At 41.3% G+C, this 14,181-nt stretch overlaps 1 protein-coding gene across 1 annotated transcript in view; it reads left to right on the forward strand.

Moving 5' to 3' along the window:
• Positions 1-14,181, forward strand: part of LOC135508789 (cyclic nucleotide-gated cation channel beta-1-like) — a 66,680-nt gene that overhangs the window by 24,965 nt on the left and 27,534 nt on the right. Inside the window, exons 7-17 of the mRNA XM_064929008.1 lie at positions 44-5,936; positions 6,087-6,117; positions 6,258-6,309; positions 6,422-6,524; positions 6,657-6,676; positions 6,838-6,940; positions 10,069-10,093; positions 10,212-10,296; positions 10,532-10,623; positions 12,637-12,691; positions 12,812-12,900. Of these exons, the coding sequence (XP_064785080.1) occupies positions 5,790-5,936; positions 6,087-6,117; positions 6,258-6,309; positions 6,422-6,524; positions 6,657-6,676; positions 6,838-6,940; positions 10,069-10,093; positions 10,212-10,296; positions 10,532-10,623; positions 12,637-12,691; positions 12,812-12,900 (802 nt within the window). The 5' untranslated portion in view covers positions 44-5,789. The remainder of the gene's footprint in view (positions 1-43; positions 5,937-6,086; positions 6,118-6,257; positions 6,310-6,421; positions 6,525-6,656; positions 6,677-6,837; positions 6,941-10,068; positions 10,094-10,211; positions 10,297-10,531; positions 10,624-12,636; positions 12,692-12,811; positions 12,901-14,181) is intronic.

Here is a 14,181-nt window from a genome sequence, read left to right on the forward strand (position 1 = left end):
CATTTCCATAGAGATATGACACATTATTTAATGTGTATTTCAGACATTTCAAGATCCAGAGAAGAGGGTCCTGTACAGCCGTGTTTAAAAACATTTCCCAGAACTCAGCATGGTAAAAGGAAAAGGGTTTTCAACAGCTCCTGATGATCTAAGGACAATTCATGGCTTGAATATTCTGTAAGTCAAGATTCGACTTAATGTTTCGCCAGTAGGCACTTTTCTCTGCCCAATACACCTGAATCTACCTTCACATCACAGTCAGGTTTTTGTAACTGGAAAAAGGCTCTGTTTAAAGATTCTAGGTTTAAGCTCCATTCGAAGGCAGAGCATCATATCAATGCTATGTATGCTTGGAATCAGCATTAAATGGCTATTGACAGAAACTCATCAATGTTAGATGTCATAAATGAGGACCAGAAAAAGAAAGTGGAGGTAAACTGTACTTACATTAAAACAATTGCAGATGTACTCCTATTAACTGCAACTCAAAATAAAGCATAGAGAGGTCATTGAGAGACTGACTCTTTGATGACTCACAACCAGGGTCATTTTTTGACAATCTTCCTCTCATAGAGAAAATGATGAATGCATGGGGCCTTCTTTCTCAGATTTGCATGTCATAGGGCTTTTGGTTACCTTTTGTAAAGTGCTTGGTGATGCCAAATGTCTTTCTGACACGCTCCAATCAAGCTCTCTTAACCTAGCAAGGTCTGTGGATCTAGTAGGTGCCCTTACAGACACATTACAGGAAGGGCTGTGGATCTAGTAGGTGCCCTTACTGACACATTACAGGACTACAGAAGTGAGAGTTACTTTTGAGAACTATGGAAAGAGGTTGAAGAGATTGCAGAGCACTGCAAAATAAGTGTACAAACAGTGTGTAAAAGACAGTCTAAAACAAGCTTAAGATTTCACGACTCGTTGAGGATGAGCACTGTAGAACAGAAAATAGTGACCAAAGTGATGGTGAGAGCTTCCAAAGAGCTATCCTTTATCAGGTGCTTGACAGTCTCACAGCTGAGCTGCAGAGGTGTTTTTCAAAGAAATGCGAGATAATGCAAGGGGTCCAGTCTCTTAAAACCCAAAGAGCACAACATTCTTGAATGAGGAGCCTCTGTATGCCTTTGCTCAGAACTTTGAGTCCGATTTAGAGGACCGCAAACATGATGTTCATCAAACCAAGGGGCTTCTTCATAGGAGAGAGAGAAAAGTGAAAGGGACAGACTATCTACTCTCCCTGACTTTGTTGTATTTCTAGAACCTTATAAAGAGGTCTTCCATGAGCTATTTCGACTTTGTAAGATTTCTGTTGTTACACCAATCAGCAGTGCTTCCTGCGAGAGAAGCTTCTCAGCTTTAAAACGGATTAAAACCCACCTTAGGACAACAATGGTTGATAACAGGTTAAGTCAAGGAGGGCATGCTCCCTCAACATGGATGAGTTTGAAACATTTAGCCAGTTCTCACCAGATCTGCAGAATTATGCTGTTCTAAATCTACCTAGGATAATTTGGCACTTAAGCTGTCCCTCTGGTCATGATTAAACCTGCACTGTGTACTAACGTTTCTTTGCTATTAGTTAACATAATATATATGAGAATAAATATCATAGTCTTTGTACTATTGATGGGTACCAAAATATTTTTTATTTTTCAAGTCCATTTCTGCTTGATACCTTGTATGTCAAATTGCATTGTTTATTTTTTGTAAATTAGTTTTTGTAAATAGACTATGCAATTTATGTAACATACATGCTATCTTATCTCCTTGGTGCTTGAGCTTTATTTTCTGAAAATATTTTGGATGTTCAACACTTATAGACCCAGATTATATATTAATGAAAACAGAGTGACCCAATCTCTCCTGTGTGTGTGAGAGAGAAAGAAATTGAGCTGCAGTTCCGAGGTAGAGACACTGACTTCATAGTATGTTAAAGAATTCTAGTGAAGTAACCCTTTTGGACCACACTATCTGCCTCATTGAAGAACTCCGGGTTAAGTTAGTTATCACTTCTACCTCTAATCAGCAATCATAGGATTCATTCATGCTCCTTAGATGCCAGGTTAGGGTTACACACTCATTTTCTGTCATGCTCTATGGACCCCCTGAAGTAGCCTTGGCCACCCCATGTATAAAACTCTAGTTCCAGCATTGGGTATTTATGACCTGGGGGGGGGCATGATATACACCCTTAAAGGGCCACGTCGTGACAGACTCATTCCATGGTAATCTTCCTGGAAACACAGTATTAAACTCAGGGACCAATGGCCTTTCATTTGCCTAAGGCAAACCTAGTGTAATGTCGTGTTGAGTGCAAGTCCCGTTCCTGGCAATGGTCCCGTCCCTGACTGTCCCTGACAGACATGCATCACAAGTAATGATCCCCTGGCGTGTGATACAGGGATAAGTACAGGGATCGCTGATTCTCAGATTCAGTAATTAGCTTAAGGACTTCCTACCACTGGGTACTGCAAGGTCACCTTTTTTTGGCCTTTCGGTGACCACACACCACAACAACAGTTACGTCAACAAGTGCTGCTGTCTGTTGCTATGCACATTTAACAATAATGAGAATAAACAGATATACTAGCAACAATTTGAAAGACAGTTCTAGACAATTCTACTTTACATACTGTAATAGCAACAGTGTTAGCTAACTGCCAAGAAAATCTTTCAGGAAGTGTGCCGCTCCTTTACGGGGGCACACAAACACATACAAAGACAGAAATTACGGGGTAAAAGGTTGGAGCACCGGTATTTTAAGAGAGGGTGAGAAAGTATAGAATACGTTTGATTGTGATTTTGTTTTATTGTTTAGTGTGTCATTTGTACTATATCTTGCTATCTATGATTTTACATACAGTATTTTGTCATAAGTACCTGCCAAATGACTCCACTCACAGTGACCCTTCATTCCTCAGTGAGCCCTGATTTTATTCATGCAACTCAAACAACTACATTTATTTAAACAGCTTAAATTTCTACAGAGAATCTTGTCAGTTTGTGCCTGAGGCTTTGGGGTTCATGTACGGCCTGAGGTTTTTATTGCTAATCTCAGCAAAGTAGTGCCGTCCTTCAGGTCCATAATCCCTTTAGCAGCGCCTCTCCTCATCCTAATCCAGACAGAACACTGCTGTCCATCCTGGGCTCCCTCAGGTATGCAGCTGCACCACCGCTGAACATACAGGTAAGATGTATTCATACTAACTCTTCACCTAATATTTCTGAATGGATTTACTAATGGGTTTATTTTCACATTTTCTGCTGAGATGTCAGTGTTGTGGTGTGCTGATCTTGTAAACTGAAATTGTGATGCTTATGTGTAAATATTTTACAGGTATATGTTATTATTTAAGAGTAGTTATAGTGGTGTTGTGCAAATTTATAATACTTGCAATAGTTGAGAAAATGCAAGTTTGGAATAGTTCATTTTGATTATGTTTGCGAGGTTGTTGGTTAGAGAAATTTGTACAGACCACTGCTAGCACTATTGTCAGCAGGATAAAATCCTCTGCTTTTGCATAGCATGTTTAGGCTGCACCAGCGGAGCGTGTTTTTGTGACTTTATAGTATTGTAATTTACTGGTGCCTGCTTCAATGCAAAGAAATCAAAGCTATGATTGAGCTATGATCCTCAGATTAGGCCAAAAATCAGGTGGCAATGGATAATCTTTCAAGATTGAGAAATTTAGTTAGCCTGGGATTAAATGGCCAGCATGCACAGGTTCTCTACGGGGATACTAGTGTAGCAGAGTGTAGGTTTTGTAGGTGCAACATTAATTCACTTGACCTGTACATGGGATGACATGTTATAGAATAAATTGTTGTTGAATTGAATTATATTCGTTATAATATATGGTTGTTTTAGAGAAAAACAAAAGGCAGAAGAAACACACCGGGATAATGATGTTTTCTGCATGTTCTCTCACTGTTGATTTAAATATGTTTTCTTGCTCTTGTTCCCATCTTCTGTTCTGTGTTAACTTGCTTGTCCTCTAAAGCAGCTTATTAGTGGTGTGGTGTTGAACGTTATGCCCTGCAACATGCTATTCTATTTAAACATCTCTTTAACTGTCAAAGTCAGGTTTTGCCTAACAAGGTGGCTGACGCTTCATTGATCTTGATTTCCGTAAAAATATTAAAGTAGCTGTGCTGTATTGATCACAGGCTCAAGCACGGGCAACTATTATCTTGAAGCAGCATGTGAAGAGTGTTTATTGACAACATAATTGCTGCCAGCAAGAGCCAAAGTCAAAGCTCCCCACAAGATCTGACATGACATTGTAAATCAGGGGTCGGCAACAGGCGAGTTTTTAGTAATATACACTATACACATCGACAGGGCTGCAGTGGAGCAGGTTGAGAGCTTCAAGTTCCTTGGTGTCCACATCATCAACATACTAACATGGTCCAAGCACACCATGACAGTCGTGAAAAGGGCACGACAAAACCTATTCCTCCTCAGGAGACTGAAAAGATTTAGCATGGGTCCTCAGATCCTCAAAAGGTTCTACAGCTGCACCATTGAGAGCATCCTGACTGGTTGCATTACTGCCTGGTATGGCAACTGCTCTGCCTCCGACCGTAAGGCACTACAGAGGGTATAGCGAACGGCCGAGTACATCACTGGGGCCAAGCTTCCTGCCATCCAGAACCTCTATACCAGGTGGTGTCAGAGGAAGGCCCTAAAAATTGTCAAACACTCCAGCCACCCTAGTCATAGACTGTTCTCTCTGCTACCACACAGCAAGCAGTACCGGAGTGCGAGGTCTAGGTCCAAGAGGGTTCTAAACAGCTCTTACTCCCAAACCATAAGACTCCTGAACATCTAGTCAAATGGCTGCCCAGGCTATTTGCATTGCCCCCCTCCCCTCTCCACACATTGTTTGAGTCAATTGGAGGTGTACATGTGGATGTATTTCAAGGCTTACCTTCAAACTCAGTACCTATTGCTTGACATCATGGGAAAATCAAAAGAAAACAGCCAAGACCACAGAAAAATAAATTGTGTACTTCCACAAGTCTGGTTCATCCTTGGGAGCAATTTCCAAACGCCTGAAGGTACCACATTCATCTATGCAAACAATAGTAGGCAAGTATAAACACCATGGGACCACGCAGCCGTCAAACCGCTCAGGAAGGAGACTCGTTCTGTCTCCTAGAGATGAATGTACTTTGGTGCGAAAAGTGCAAGTCAATCCCAGAACAACAGCAAGGGACATTGTGAAGATGCTGGAGGAACTGAAAAAGTGTGTGTGAGAAAGGAGGCCTACAAACCTGATTCAGTTACACCAGCTCTGTCAGGAGGAATGGGACAAAATTCACCCAACTTATTGTGGGAAGCTTGTGGAATGCTACCCAAAACATTTGACCCAAGTTAAACAATTTAAAGGCAATCCTACCAAATACTAATTGAGTGTATGTAAACTTCTGACCCACTGGGAATGTGATGAAAGAAATAAAAGCTGAAATAAATCTTTCTCTCTACTATTATTCTGACATTTCACATTCTAAAAATAAAGTGGTGATCCTAACTGATTAATTAACTAACTAATTTTTACTTGGATTAAATGTCAGGAATTGTGAAAAACTGAGTTTAAATGTATTTGGCTAAGGTGTATGTAAACTTCCGACTTCAACTGTATGTGATCGTGACTATTATAATCATTATGGTCTCTGGATTGACTAGATTAACCTTCAATAGTTTTATGTTCCATTATAGCTTATCTGACATTCTGACTTTGTCTGACCTCAAGGTACCATAGTAACAAATCTGGTTTATTCATATTATGGAATGCTCACCTCGGCAGGTGTTACTGAGCTGTTGTCCTGGTCTTTGCCTTTGTCTCAGGATGTTTCACTGGGTGGTGAAGGTGGTTCCTCAGCCCCCTGACGCCCCTGGTTCTCTGGGAGAGGAGACAGCCAATCCCGCATCAGTAAGACCACACTAATTATGCCTGCTCACAGATCAACTCACATGTATATCTGAAAAACTCTCATGATATTACCAAAGATATGTTTTTTCTTTAGGACTTTTGTCCTTTTCACATTACCTGATTGTCTCTCTTAATCTTTCTCTCCCAAAGAGAAACGTGTCTAAAGATGAAGTGAAAGAAGGTAATGCTCCTGTTCTACAAACGTTGTATCGTAGCTTTGTAACACCATGAAAGAACTGTGAATAAGTATGTTTTATAATTGCTTATGCAATTTGTTGATCCTCTTCTTCACTTCTGTTTTATGTAAATGCTCCTCAACAGTCAAGGCACAACCAGCCAAACAGAAGGAAGATGATATTTCTGAGGACAACAGGTATGTGTGTTAAATTGGACCTGTGAGCTGGTTGGTCTGCTTGCATACAGTGTTCAACCAATGATGATGATGAAAGTGATGATTTTATTGATGTAATTTCTCTCTCTCTCAGTATTCAGAGTGGAGTGATGACCTGGCTCTCCAATGGATTCACAAGTGCTCTTCCTCAACCAGCAGGCACACCTAACCTCAGCAGATCCAACTCTGTATCCAGGGTGAGTGGCAGACAACACTACCTGTATCAACCAGCCTGTGATTTCATCAGTGGAATGTTTTTTGTTGCTGTATAAAGGGTTAATGTATGACTCTTTCATTCTCTCCCTCCACTTTCTGCTTCAATCCATCAGTCACTGCAGGAGGATGAAAGGTATGAAGGGAGGACTTTATCAAAGTGTTGAATTGGTTTATTCTGTATAATTTTTTTCTTGAAGTAATATACAAGGTATGTTGAAATGTGGAAATATATAAAACAAAAAGAAAGACGTTTGATAGTTCTATAAATTGACAGAAGAGTCCTCTTTCCAACAGGAATGGGATGATTAAGTGGATTGCAGATGGACTGAGCAAAGTAGTACCCCAGCCAGATGAAAAGTACAGAGAGGATATTCGAGAGGAGGAGGATGAAACAGAGGTGAGGTGACACCATCATGTCATGGTAGCTTTGTTTTCAGGAGAGCACGTGGTGCTCAATGAGTTAAAAGACTTTGTTCTTAAAAAGAGATTATAAAAATAGTATAATAACTTTAAAAGTGTTCCAGTTGCATTAAAACATGATTACTACATTAATGCTACATTAAACCCTTACCTCCCCATGATAACTGAATATTCTAACTTAAAATCCTTTTGTAAAATAATTATGCTCCCTGCTTGATGAATAACTGGAGATGGTCTATAATGTTAGAACAGGCTTTTGAATAACTAACTTAATCATAGAAAATTGTTCACAGGGCTTTCAGAGATCTACAAATGAGAGAGGTTTATAAACAAATAGTCTGTGATAATATCAAGGGTGTTAAGACACTATAGATTTCATCTCATCATTATCTCATCAGTAACATTTAATGATTTTTTATAGTATGCCAACTGTTAGTTTTAAAAGCATTGAACCCCTTAAAAAGCATTGAGTGGTTATGGCTTACCAGTCTCTCCCCAGGTCCGCCTACTGTAGTTTGAATTGTATTCTAGTTCAGCTTTTGGAAATCAGCAGGGTGGTGCTGATTAGACAAAAAAAGTCCAGTTAAAGAAAGTCCAGTTGTCTAACAAGAATTCCATTGTGCTGGAGTTTCATTTTCTAATACCGGTAATTCATCTTTCCCCTTTATGTTCCTCTATCTGCTTAAAACGCATGAGGAGTATATCGCAGAGCCATGTGTAAGTACAGCTAGGTAATGGGCTGTGTCTGGGCCGGACACCCACCCACCCCCTTAGTGGTCTGAGTAGTCTTACAAACACCTACAATAAATCCAGAATAGTATTTGCTCTAAAGCTTCACATTTCATCAACCACTTATTTTAATGAAAGGATAGAAATCAAGGACAAATTATATCAATGATTGATGAAATGTACTCTTTATCTTACAGACGTGCACTACACAGAGTATACCAAACATTAGAAACCGCCACTAATCTCTCTGACATCAATGCAAATCTCATCAAACACTTCATGAGAGCCCATGAGCTCAAATTGTGCAACATTTCTATAGGCTATGCAATCGCGTGAGAAAACATAGTTTTGATGGCCTCTATTAAAAAGAGTAGGACTAACCTGTACCCCCGCACATTGACTTGGTGCCGGTGCTTTTGGCTAGACCTACTATATTTATTTCTCAACTTTCCTAATATTAACTTCTTGATGCACCCATCCCGTTAGCGGGATCATTTTCGTCAACATCCGCTGAATTGCAGAGCGCCAAATTTAAATTAAATTACTAAAAATATTTAATATTCATGAAATCAAAAGTGCAATATAGCAAAACACAGCTTAGCTTGTTGTTAATCCACCTGGCATATCAGATTTCAAAAAAGCTTTTTGGCGAAAGCATACCAAGCGTTTATGTAACGACATCTCTCTCAGCAGACAAAACATTACAAACAGCTAGCAGCAAAGTAGATTGGTCACGAAAGTCAGAATAGCAATAAAATGAATCGCTTCCCTTTGATGATCTTCGGATGTTTGCACTCATGAGACTCCCAGTTACACAATAAATGTTCCTTTTATTCCATAAAGATTATTTTTATATCCAAAATACCTCCATTTGGTTGGCACGTTATGTTCAGAAATCCACAGGCTCAAGCGGTCAACACGGGGCAGATGAAAATTCCAAATAATATCCGCAAAGTTCGTAGAAACATGTCAAATGTTTTTTATAATCAATCCTCAGGTTGTTTAACAATATATAATCCATAATATTTCAACCGGACCTTAGCTTTTTCAATAGGATTGAGAGAGAAAATGTCTGCTCCACTCTGTTGGCGCATGCAAAATGCTGCTGGCACCCAGCCATCCACTGATGCGATGTGATCTTTCTCGCTCATTGTTCTCAATAAAAGTCTGAAACTATGGCTAAAGACTGTTCAGATCATATGGAAGCCATAGGAAAAGGAATCTGGTTGATATCCCTTTAAATGGAGGGAAGGCATGCAGTGGAGCAGGGAGCTTTCAAAATAAGAGGCACTTCCCATTTGGATTTTCCTCAGGTTTTCGCCTGCAATATCTGTCTAAAGTGTAGGCCATACTAAATGGATTTATTACACTTTTTAAAATGTTGATGTTCCAAAAGTCTGCATTGGTGGCTTGTAGGCTATGTGTGGAAGCCAGGAGATGCCAAACATCTTTATGCTAATTAACGGCCAATTACTGTGAGACCGACAGATACTTGCTTGACAATCACCGGCTGACAAAATTTCATGACCGCCACAGCCCTAGTTGCACCCCATCCTTTCGCCATCAGAACAGCCTCAATTCTACGGGGCATGGACTCTACAAGGTGTCGAAAGCATTTCATGTTGACTCCAATGCTTCCCCCAGTTGTCAAGTTGGCTGGATGTCCTTTCGGCGGTGGACCATTTTTTTATACACACGGGAAACTGTTGAGCGTGAAAACCCAGCAGCGTTGCAGTTCTTGACACAAACCGGTGCGCCTGGCACCTACTACCATACCCTGTTCAAAGACACTTAAATCTTTTGTCTTGCCCCTTCACCCTCTGAATGGCACACATACACATTCAATGTCTCAATTGTCTCAAGGCTTAAAATCCTTCTTTAACCTGTCGCCTCCCCTTTCATCTACACTAGCGAGTGAAATGGCTTTAAAGCTTAACAAGTGACATCAATAAGGGATCATAGCTTTCACCTGGATTGATCTGGTTAGTCATATCATGGAAATAACAGGTGTTCTCAATGTTTTGTATACTCAATGTACATTTGATGATTTGGGTTTGAATTTTTTTCTGAACTTTAACAGCATTGCTTTGACAGATTTAGATACGGTTCAAATTGTAATTTGTTTTACAATTTATATAAATAGATTCATAATTCCTTTAAAACTGCACCCTTTCATAACCAAATAGCCCATTTAAAAATAAATGTATAATTGGACAGCAGATGAGCATTTTAAACTATTGTAATGTAATAACATAAAATGATCAAAACAACTATATGGTAAATATTTAATATACCCATTGTAAAATACAAAAGTTTGTGATGCTGAGTTATTCACATTATGTTGCTGTAAATCAAATGCTGACTTCTCTTTTTCAGGTTTATAACATGAAAGATGTGCCGGGTATGTGTTTAAATTTGTCACACAGCAATCCCATTTGTGTGTACCGGTACCTTACAAATGTTATAACTGCTTTGACTCACTATTGATGTGGTCACTGATTGGTCTAGTTTCTTTCTAGACGCAGAGCCCCTCCCACATATACCTGTGGTGGAGATGTTTTCAGAATATGAGGAAGAGGATCAGATACCACAGTTCCCCCCCAAGTGAGTCACACAGAGACATGCCTCCCCCCACTGTACAGCCCCCTCCCACTCCTCTGCCACCTGAACAGACACATATACACAGCCAAATTCAACTTCAGTAACTTCACTTTCACCCCATCATGCTGACAAAATGTATCATAATCCTAATCCCCCCCCTCTCTCTACACCTTGGCTTCTACCCCTCATCTCTTTATTCCTCTCTGTCTGTTTTCTTCCCATCTGTCTTGCATTGCAGTGTGGTTAACTGGATTAAGAATGCTATTCCTCAGCCTGTGATGCTCCCTGCAGGCTACATAGGGGCCCTAAGTAAGGCCCAACAGGCCCAGGGTAAGAGGTCATCTCTTGACAAAGGTAGAAGCAGAGTTTAAACGTTTGAGGCCAGTTACCTCAACATAGATTAAGCCTAGTCCTGGAGTATGAAACCTACTCAATGGAGGATTTCAATTGAAATAACTTGTTAGTCAAATCAAAAGCAAATCCAATTGTATTAGTCACATGCGCCGAATACACAGGCTTACTTAAGAGCCCCTAACCGACAGTGCAGTTTCAGAAAATATGAATAAGAGATAATAGTAACAAGTAATTAAAGAGCAGCAGTAAAAAATATATTAATATATACAGTGTGCCGGTACAGAGTCAATGTACGGGGGCACCGGTTAGTTGAGGTAGCATGTAGGTAGAGTTAATTAAAGTGACTATGCATTGATGACAACAGAGAGTGGCAGTGGTGTGTGTGTGTGTGTGTGGGGGGGGGGGGTGTAATAGCTGTTAAGAAGCCTCTTGGACCTAGATTTCATGCTCCGGTACTGCTTTCCGTGTGGTAGCAGAAAGAACAGTCTATGACTAGGGTGGCTAGAGTCTTTGACTCTTTTTAGGGCCTTCCTCTGACACCGCCTGGTATATTTGTCCTGGATGGCAGAAAGCTTGGCCCCAGTGATGTACTTGGCCGTTCGCACTAACCTCTGTAGTGTCTTGCGGTCGGAGGCCAAACAGTTGCCATACCAGGCAGTAATGCAACCAGTCAGGATGCTCTCGATGGTGCAGCTGTAGAACCTTTTGAGGATCTGAGGACCCATGCCAAATAGGTTTTGTCGTGCCCACTTCACGACTGTCATGGTGTGCTTAGACCATGTTAGTTTGTTGGTGATGTGGACACCAAGGAACTTGAAGCTCTCAACCTGCTCCACTGCAGCCCCGTCGATGAGAATGGGGGCGTGCTCGGTCCTCTTTTTCCTGTAGTCCACAATCATCTCCTTTGTCTTGATCACATTGAGGAAGAGATTGTTGTCCTGGCACCACACAGCCAGGTCTTTGACCTGCTCCCTATAGGCTGTCTCGTCGTTGTTGGTGATCAGGCCTACCACTGTTGTCATCGGCAAATGCAATGATGGTGTTGGAGTCGTGCCTGGCCGTGCAGTCATGAGTGAAGAGGGAGTACAGGAGGGGGCTGAGCACGCACCCCTGAGGGGCCCCTGTGTTAAGGATCAGCTTGGCGGATGTGTTACCTACCCTTACCACCTGGGGGCGGCCCGTCAGGAAGTCCAGGATCCAGTTGCAGAGGGAGGTGTTTAGTCCCATGGTCCTTAGCTTAGTGATGAGCTTTGAGGGCACTTGAACGCTGAGCTGTAGTCAATGAATAGCATTCTCACATAGGGGTTCATTTTATCCAGGTGGGAAAGGGAAATGTGGAGTGCAATAGAGACTGCATCATCTGTGGATCTATTGGGGCGGTATGCAAGTTGGAGTGGGTCTAGGGTTTCTGGGATGATGCTGTTGATGTGAGCCATGACCAGCCTTTCAAAGCACATCATGGCTACAGACGTGAGTGCTACGGGTCGGTAGTCATTTACGCAGGTTACCTTAGTGTTCTTGGGCACAGGCACTATGATGGTCTGCTTAAAATGTTGGTATTACAGACTCGGACAGGGAGAGGTTGAAAATGTCAGTGAAGACACTTGCTAATTGGTCAGCGCATGCTCGTAGTACACATCCTGGTAATCCATCTGGCCCTGCGGCCTTGTGAATGTTGACCTGTCTAAAGGTCTTACTCACATCGGCTGCGGAGAGCGTGATCACACAATCTTCCGGTACAGTTAGTGCTCTCATGCATGTTTCAGTGTTATTTGCCTCAAAGCGAGCATAGAAGTAGTTTAGCTTGTCCGGTAGGCTTGTGTCCCTGGGCAGCTCTCGGCTGTGCTTCATTTGTAGTCTGTAATGGTTTGCAGGCCCTGTCCCGGATTTGTCTTAATCTGTGTCCAAGAAACCTGCACCCAATAATACAAATCTACTAGCTATGCATGTATGCTAATGTTGTACACCTGTCTTCTCATTTTCTCTCAGTTCTCTCACCATCTCCGGAGTCCCTCAAAGGAGATGAGGACTCACAGAACTCGAAGTAAATTTAACCCACAGACAGCACTATGCTACAGCCGTTAGAATGTAGGCTCAGCTGTATGTCTGTATGTTTCTGTGTTCCCTTTGGCCCGTTAGTAAGGTGTTTCTCTGTGTCCCACAGTGTCGTGGGCTGGTTCGTGACGGGTCTCGGCCTCAAGTTGCCACAGCCTGTTACGAGATCCAGAGATGATGTTGAAGTTCTGCCGAATGGTACTTGACATTTATTTTTGTTTGTTTTTCACATTTTCTCTTCCTCTTACCTTCAAACCGAGGCCTCATTCTCAGTTCAAAATACAAGCAGATCTAAAATCACACAATGGACTCACTACAGAGTCAGTTAGACATAGTTAGACCTGTCAGCAATTTTGACAAATTCAGGTTAATTGATATGTTATGCCATGCAGTAAGTGTAGGCTTGGGACCTACTATTTCTCTTTTATTTTGTACTATTTCTTATATATTCCATAAAGTGTTAGTCACAGAAGAGACTGTAACCCTCTCCTTCTGTTGGTCCGGTTTAGAGACACCCTAACTCAGTCCATCTCCTCCTTCTGTTTCAGGGGGGGTGGGAGCGCTGAGAGCCCCTTAAACAAAAGGAGAAAGAAGACTGAGGAACCGTGAGAGAGACTGAGACTGAGAGCAAAGAGATAGAGGCAGAAAAACAGACTTACCGACATAGATGATTGTCGACATTTATACAGCTCCACTGAGCAACCTGGCAGCTGTGAGACATCGCTTAAAAAATATGTTTAATTTACCTTACTCTTTATGGAATGCAGATATTTTTGTTTGATTTTAATTGTGTTTAGTCAATGTATTAAAATGAACTGTTTGTCAATTAATGTCAGTTGTTCAACTCTTGTCGATATGTAGCAAGAAATGGGTCTTGTCTTCATTGTAGTAATATTTGAAGTAATTTGGATGCATTAAGAGATTAAATATATTAGAAAATACATACAGACACATAGAGCTATGAGGCAACATTGTGACTCATAGTTTTTGTACATTGAATATACCATATTAAACTACTTTTTTGAAGGTAAAGATTATTGCTGCCCTGAAAAGCTAACACAAAAACCACTTAATCATATTGTACATGCTTTCCCTCGTGACCTATTCTTATCGCCTTGAACTATGAATGTGGCCTAAAGTTGGAATGAAATCCACAAAAGAGGATTTGACAAACAGAGTCAAGGGAGTCAAGTTATTACAAATAAGTTGATAAATGATGACATCATGCCTAAAAAGTATCCCTGACATTATAATAACGTGTTGTGAAATATTATAAAAATAATAAAGATGGCCTCCCGGGTGGCGCAGTGGTCTAGGGCACTGCATTGCAGTGCTAGCTGTGCCACCAGAGACTCTGGGTTTGCGCCCAGGCTCTGTCGCAGCCGGCCCAGCGTCGTCCGGGTTGGGAAGGGTTTGGCCGGTAGGGATATCCTTGTCTCATCGCGCACCAGCGACTCCTGTGGCAGGCCTGGCGGAGGA

This window comes from Oncorhynchus masou, chromosome 22 (assembly GCF_036934945.1).
Source record: "Oncorhynchus masou masou isolate Uvic2021 chromosome 22, UVic_Omas_1.1, whole genome shotgun sequence".
In the NCBI taxonomy this organism is placed as follows: domain Eukaryota; kingdom Metazoa; phylum Chordata; class Actinopteri; order Salmoniformes; family Salmonidae; genus Oncorhynchus; species Oncorhynchus masou.